Source organism: Pteropus alecto, unplaced genomic scaffold (genome assembly GCF_000325575.1).
Source record: "Pteropus alecto unplaced genomic scaffold, ASM32557v1 scaffold50, whole genome shotgun sequence".
NCBI classification, from domain to species: domain Eukaryota; kingdom Metazoa; phylum Chordata; class Mammalia; order Chiroptera; family Pteropodidae; genus Pteropus; species Pteropus alecto.
The window spans coordinates 11158553-11165938 of NW_006431918.1; the positions used below are offsets into that span (position 1 = coordinate 11158553).

Below are 7386 nucleotides of genomic sequence, written 5' to 3' on the forward strand. Positions count from 1 at the left end.
CTAGGCCGAGCAGACCCTACCTGAGCAGCGCAGTGGACTCTCGCTCTTTTATTTACTCCTGGCTCCAGTGATAAACTACCATGTTGAGCCAGGCCTTGAGCTATGTATTTATTATATGATACCAGTTGTTTAAATTTACATCTGCTGTGATGGTGAGTTTTCTGCTTTGGAGGGTGTGACAAGAGTTTATTATCACTACTATTACTATTACAGCTGCTACCATTTACTGCGTGACAGACATTTCACATACATTTATTATCTCTTTTATTCCAATAATATTATTACCTACAAAAAGAACATGTTTCCTCCAAAGTAACAAATTAGCAGCTATCCATCCCACTGGGTCTGTTAGCATTCGGTGGGATTTAGTTTTGTTTGCACTGACAATAATTAGTGATATATTTGGGGGGAGTTGTTTATCAGACAGTTGGAAACTAGGTAAAATCATGAACATTTCAATCCTTTTGCCTCAGGAATGTGTAGATTATTCTGAGGAAGTGGTCATATTTCCTTAGGCTCTAAATTTGAGTGAAATTTACAGCCATCAGTTCCTTAAACAGTGTGGCATAGCAAATAGAATACATCCTTACTTCCTCCCTTCTCTAAACATGAGGGCATCCTCCTAAACTGTGAAATATTTTTTTTCTTGAATAAATAAAAATGCAAATGTTGCCCGAGAGATTACTTTGAAAATGGATCGTTGTATTCTGGTTATTTTTATCATTTGGCTTGTTTTCTTCCTTTCCTGCCATGATCGGCTACACATTTTGGTTACAGTAGCATAGCTGTTTGACCACACACCTTGCAGTCAGGTTCTTTTCATTATGAGTATTCTAATTTTTTTTTTCAGTCAATCCAAGGACACCCTAATTTGTACATGATTCACGTGTGTTTTGGTATTGATTAAAACTAAAGAAATGTAACTCCAAAATAAAATAGATCTATGTGACATACTAACATGCAGGGCTTAATGTAGTGTGCTCTCTGATACATTTGTAATTTGGAATAGGTGATGAGGATGAGGGTGGGGAGCGTCAGAGTAAATAGGCAGCACATTGGTCACATTAGGCAAATCAAGGTGTCTGGGGAAACCAGAGTGTTCCTTTTGTCACTTCATACCTTTTTATTGCCTTCCTATGATGTGCCTTGAAATCTCAGGTCAGTGGAGGCATCTCAGTTTTCTTTCCTCTCTCGGACAACTCTGTAAAATTAGGCAGTTGAGGGTGTAGAGAGTGAGAAATACTTCCTGAAGACTGGGATTGGTGACAGCCTGTTTGTGTATCTCTTTCTTACTACTTTGATGTTCTTACAACCCCAAATAGACATCATTATCATTTTTCCTCCCTCTAGATTATGATACTAATCTCAGCTAGAGGCCCGATTCAGTCCTTACGCTTTAGTCTGTTGTTCAACATGTAGTCTTTGTGATCAGGATATCAGGGTGGAAGAATTGACAATGAAGGACAGAAAATGAGAGGCCCAATTAGGGACAGGACTCCAGGGCAGCAGAGGCAATCAACAAAAACAGACAGCAGGAAAGCTCCCGTGGGTAAATAAAAAAGGTTGTTTATAGACCTCCACAAAGTGTGCTTTTCCTGGAGTAGAAGGAAACTCTCCATCCCCACCCCCTCCCCTAGTCGGAAGAGGAAATACTTGTGATGGAAAACGTCACGAGTAGAATTTTCAGACTTGCAGGGTATATTTTTAGACAGGTGATTCTTTTTCAAGTTACTGGTTAAGCTAACAAACATTGCTTATACCTGTAGGAGTAAAATGACATTTTTGGAATGCCCTAACTTTGTTCCAGAACCCTTCAGGTTCCATCCATTTTAAGTGGTTCTTTGCATGTGGAGACTCAATGAATAAATAATAAAATCATTTTAAAGGTAATACTTGGGAATATTTCCTTTTAAAATGGTAAAAGTAATATGTACATTAAAAAATCTGAATAATACAAAAGAATATAAAATGAAAATCAAAGTTTCCCTCCCTGACCCCTCTCTTTTCATCCACAGCCTCTCAAAGTTAACTGTTTAATGGCATCTTGGATGTGCTTCCAGACTATTTTCATGCAAATAAAAGGGAATCGTTTTTTGTTTCATGTATTCATCCCATTCTTCCTACTCCCTCTCTTTTTTTTGCTCAAGTGTTTTAAAGCAAATCTCAGATTTCTTATCCATTTGCTAGTAAATATTTCCACTTGTATTTCCGATACATAAAGACTTTAAAAACAGTCACAATAACTATTATCACATCTGACAGGATCAACAATTGTTACAGGATATTATGTAACACCCAGGCTATCGTCGGTCTAGTAGTATTCCTTAATTAATCTCAAGAGTTTTTATTTTATAATTTTATCATCGAGATCAAAATAAAGCTTTACATTTTGCATTTTTTTTAATGTCTCTTTTCATCTATAAGCCCTGCTCTTTTTAAAATGCCTTTTCCTTGTTGAAGAAACTGGGTCATTTGTCCTGCAGATGTTCCCATGTTCTGAATTTGGCCGTTTCATCCCCTTTATGTGTTTAACATGTTGTTTTAATCACCTGTATTTTCAGTAAACTGCTACTCAGAGGCCTGATTAATTTTTTTGTAAGAATGTTTCATAGGTGGTTTATAAGAAGGCACACAATGTCTGTCCCCTTTTTAGTGCTGTTAAGATTAATCAATGGTTTTATGTGTTGTCAGCTTGATCCGTCCTTTATAAAGTTCCCTGTCAACCTTTCACCTAATGGTTTCAGTAGCAATTGATTCTCATTTTCTAGAAAATAAAAATAGAATCACCCTAGACATATAGTTTCATGCCTTGCTTTATCTACTAACTCTTTAATATCTTGGGCATGTTTCTATATCAGCATCTATAGATGTAGCTCATTTTTAAAGATAGCTTCATACATTTTATGAGTGTGTTACAATTAATTTACCAGTTTAGAAATATTTCTGATCTCTCAGGATTAAGAAGAGGAAGTTTGAGACCTTAGCTCCACCTGCTTTTATTTTTCTATATTCCCAAATTGCAGAGGCTAGTGTGGCACTGATCAATATAAATTGACAGACCCGAGGTATAGGAACACGGCATCACAGCAGAGACCCTTTCCTATGAGAATGGTGGAAGAGAGCGTGAGCTTAGCTTTCCTTGGAGGAGGTAGTTGGTTTGTTTCCTTTCCTGAAAAATTGAAGCATGTGTGGCTGTAGTTCTTTTCAAAGTCAGCAGTGAGGCCCAGTCACAGTGCAGAGGAAGGCAGCACATCTCGTTAGTGGCGACCAGAGGGACATGAGAGGGTGAAAAACCCTGACCTTAAGACCCCTTGAGAGCTAAATTGGCAGCAGTATCTGCTCAGGCCATAACTAAACAAGTCAGAAGCAGGGACCCTAAAATTTGTCTCCGCTAGAGTTTGGTCTGTGAGGTTTATGATGGCTGTTTGGTTTTCAGTGGACTGCAGTGCGTTATTCTCTGTCCCGTTTGATTTCTTTATTTCTCGCCGTTTTCTAAGTTCAGGAATTCATGGATGGACTCAAGTCTGGCAGTTTCCTTCAGGAAACAAAGCCTTTGAATTGAGACTTCTCAGCTGAGCAAGGACAGGCCAGGCGAAGCCGCCTTGCAGATGTCTTCCTACGTGTGGGATGGCCTTCGGAAGTCAGATTTTCACAAGGCGGGAGGATCGGAGTTTGAAAAATGGAACCCAGATGGAACTCATGAGATGAACGTGGGTTTTTACCTGAAGAAAAGCAGTAATAAAACTTCCTCATGGATAAAGTCTTAAGATTGCCAAGGAAAAAATATCAAATCATTTTTAATGTTCTTTATATAGCAATGCATGTGAATTAGTGCTAGATACAATGTGCCTTTTGTTTTCCTTAATCTTCCTTTCTTTCTCCTTCTTCCAAGCCTCAGAAGAGGAAAGCGGAAAGCCTTTCCAGTGTCCAATATGTGGTCTGGTTATAAAAAGGAAGAGTTACTGGAAGCGGCACATGGTGATTCACACAGGTTTAAAAAGTCATCAGTGTCCGCTCTGTCCATTCCGGTGTGCTCGCAAGGACAATCTCAAATCCCACATGAAGGTAAGCCAGTTGCGGGCGGGCCTCACGATGAGGCTGGCACAGCCAAGGCTCTTGTGCATAGTCTGGAGGCTACTAGGCAAGTGAGGGGCCATTGGTGGACTCCACGGGTGACAGTGCTCAAGGTCACAGAGTAGAACGCGACCCAGATGACGCCCCTTGAAAAGGGCCTTCACGTAAAAGGCTTCACATTCAGTTTACAGCCAAGAGCCTAAAGGCAGAGAGAAGAGTCAGTATTTGAATAATATATGTTGTGTAGAGCCATCCTTTGGGAAGTGGCAGCCCGACCCGGCCTTGCATGGCGATGCATTTCTGGGGAGCTCACAGAAGCAGAGAAAGTACAGGAAGGGTCGCTGGACCTGCTCGTCTTCCTAGAGACACTGCTGCCTTCTGCTGCTTACAAACCCAGAGGAACACCCAGAGAGACACCCAGAGACACCTTATGGGAAGTGTGAGGACGCTGAAAGACGCCTGGGTGTCAGCTTTAGTCCCATGGGAGGCTTGAGGCCATACCTGACAGGACCGAGTCCTCCCTGAGGTGGTCAGTGTTTGAGCTGTCATCATTCCCAGGATCACACTTACTAAACATCTAAGGACATTGTTCTTACTGCAGGGTCTTACTGCAAACAGTGGAGGGCTTGCTCCTGTAATATAAATACATAGAGCATTGAGTGAAGTCTAGGTGTCACTATTTTGTGAGAAGGAGGAAAACTTAGTAGTCTAGAATTTTTTTTAGCTGACCCCATTAATACTAAGAGTTTTGTCTGAAGTTCAAGGAGGAGACTCAAAAGATCAAAAGAGCATGGGCTTTTGAATTGGATAGATCCTCATTTAAATCTTACTGTGCAATTTACTAGCTAAGTGGCCTTGACCAAATGAGCCTTGAGCCTCTTAATCTTCTCATCTGTTAAATGGGAACAATGATGTTTGGAAGAGCTGTTATTAATATTTAAGGAGATAATATTAGCAAAGTATCTGACAGAATGGTTGTTTAATTTTAATAACTCTCATTTAACCTAGGTAATAATAACAACAATCGTTTTCACTGATATTTTCAGTGTGGTTTGGCTGTCGACATTGTTTATGAAGTTTTTACTTTCCTGCCGTAAGAAGTATGGTACATAGACATAATTAAGATATTTGCTTTTTTCTAAATCTTGTAGTCTAATCCTTCTGACTAGATCAGTACTCACTGTTCATAATAGTAGCCCTAAAATAAATGTGATCAGAAGGAACGTCTGTCTATTGACTTTAGGAAATGGCATAGAAGTGTAAAAAAAAATAAATAAATCCATGATATAATTTGTTTTCTATCATTTGCCTTTTTCTCTTGGGAGTATCATGCCCTTTATCTTCAGAATCCATTTAACTAGGAGTTTTGGTTGGTTGAATTTCAGCGAGCCTACTTAGTTTTTACTTTAACCCTCCTCATCCTCTATCACCTCTTCCCAAAGTGAAATCTCATATTTTACACCTGCAAAGTGGATTTCATTAGCAGGATGAGGCTTCAAAAGAAACGCCTTTAAAACTAAAATTTGTTTGCATTACTATGTCCTACGCTGTGTTCAGAGATCAGGTCTGGCAAATTTAAAGCTTCAGTGAGCAGGAAACTTGCATCTCGCCTGACACCTTGTAAGCTTGGTTTCAGCTCAGGGTCACTTAAAACAACCTATTTATAAACCCATGGAAAAAAAGCTGGGTTTTCAAGAGCAGGAACTACTGACCCTGAAACTACAGGGAGATGAGTTGGGTGCCTTGATGATACAGACGGTCGGCCATGACAGTGTTACAGATGAGAACTGCAAGGGCTTTGCGGGTCACGAGGTCTTAGAATGCTTTCAGAACAAATCAATAACCAGTACGATAAAGCAGTTGTGTGAAATTACTACTTTATTCAAACTCATTGTGTCCTAACCTGTTGAGCTATGACTGGAGCTTTTGATAAGGGAAGTGTGAGAAGGGCTCATGCAAGTTTAATTTTATCAAATGGTGTAGTGTTTCTTTTCTCTGCTCTACACCTCCCTTATGGGCCTTTTAAAATTCTTTACAGAATTTGTGGTTTTACTTTTATTAGACGTACTTTAATTGTGCTAAGTTTTGCAAGTATAGCCTGTATAGAAATATAATGGCTGTGGTCTTAGGAATAGATGTCTTCTACTGGGTTCACCGGAGACGACAACTATGGAGAGATTTTCTAAAACGAATTCTGCTTAAGAAGTGGGGGCAGCATAGCCTCTAGATGAAGATCTCAAACTGTGTGGTCAGAAGAGCCTTAGTTAGAATCTCAGTTCCATGACTTTCAGTGGCTGTGAGACTTTGGGCCAATCATTTAACCTCTCCAAGTTTCCATTTCTCTCTGTGGAGATAATGATCATGTGATCTATCTCAAGCGTTGTTTATGAGAGTTAAATGAGATAATAGACATAAGTCACTTAACAGAGTGTCCAGCGTGGAGAAACACTCAGTAAGTGTAGCTAATATAGTAATTATTACCCAAAAGCCATCTGAATATATATTACTGTTTACATTTAGAAATAAATTAGTGACATTACTCTAAAATACATTTTATTGCTTTTCTCTTTTTGAGACATGTCTTTAGTGTTGAGAATTTAGAAAAACTCTTGAACAAAAAGCATTAAAAAAATTGACCCTCAATCTCATCACACAGAAATAACTGTTAGTACCATTCTAGTATATATCCTTCTATATTGATTATATAGATTAATATTTAAGAAAAAAGTGGGATTCTACTTTATTTGTTCAACAAATAGAGTATCAACAGTGTTCCTACTGGGCGCTAGGCCCCGAATGCTTTTCGAAGCCTGCCTTTCCTCCCCGACATATTGTGCAAATGTTTTTATGAGCAGCTGCGGAAGGAGATGTAAATGCCTCCAGCTTCCTCAGGGTTATCTTAGATTTCCATTAAGTCTTTTACAACTTTCCTGGATGAGTGAGCTGACATGAATTCAACGCGAAATTCACGAGCTAGAACTGAACAGAAAAGGCGAGGAGGACGGCTAAGACAGAGCGCTGGTGAGTAATAGCAAGACAGGGGACACGCGTCAGGGCGCGAGTTCCAGTCATCTGTCGCCCGCCTTCTCAGGCGCTGTGACTCTAGGGTAAGCCCCTTCCCTGCCTGGCCAGGCCCCCTGGGACGGTGGGGGTGGAGTAGGTGTTTCCCAAGGCTTCCCTCACGTTCACTCCACTGCAGGAGAGGTACCTAATGATGATGCTACAGCGCCTCACTCCCCACCTTTTAAGGTGGGCGACGTGCTCCTGGTACGAAATGACCAGTCGATAAGGACATCTCTACATGGCCTGGAA

General features: G+C 40.1%; 1 protein-coding gene across 8 annotated transcripts in view; it reads left to right on the plus strand.

The window, feature by feature from the left end:
* ZNF827 (zinc finger protein 827) overlaps positions 1-7386 on the plus strand; it is a 150049-nt gene that overhangs the window by 37671 nt on the left and 104992 nt on the right. For all 8 annotated transcript variants that reach the window (XR_001516371.2, XM_015585089.2, XM_015585086.2 and 5 more), the window contains exon 3: positions 3893-4065. Coding sequence is in view for 7 of the 8 variants with exons in the window: in XM_015585089.2 (XP_015440575.1) it covers positions 3893-4065 (173 nt within the window). In the remaining variant the exon portion in view is untranslated. The remainder of the gene's footprint in view (positions 1-3892; positions 4066-7386) is intronic.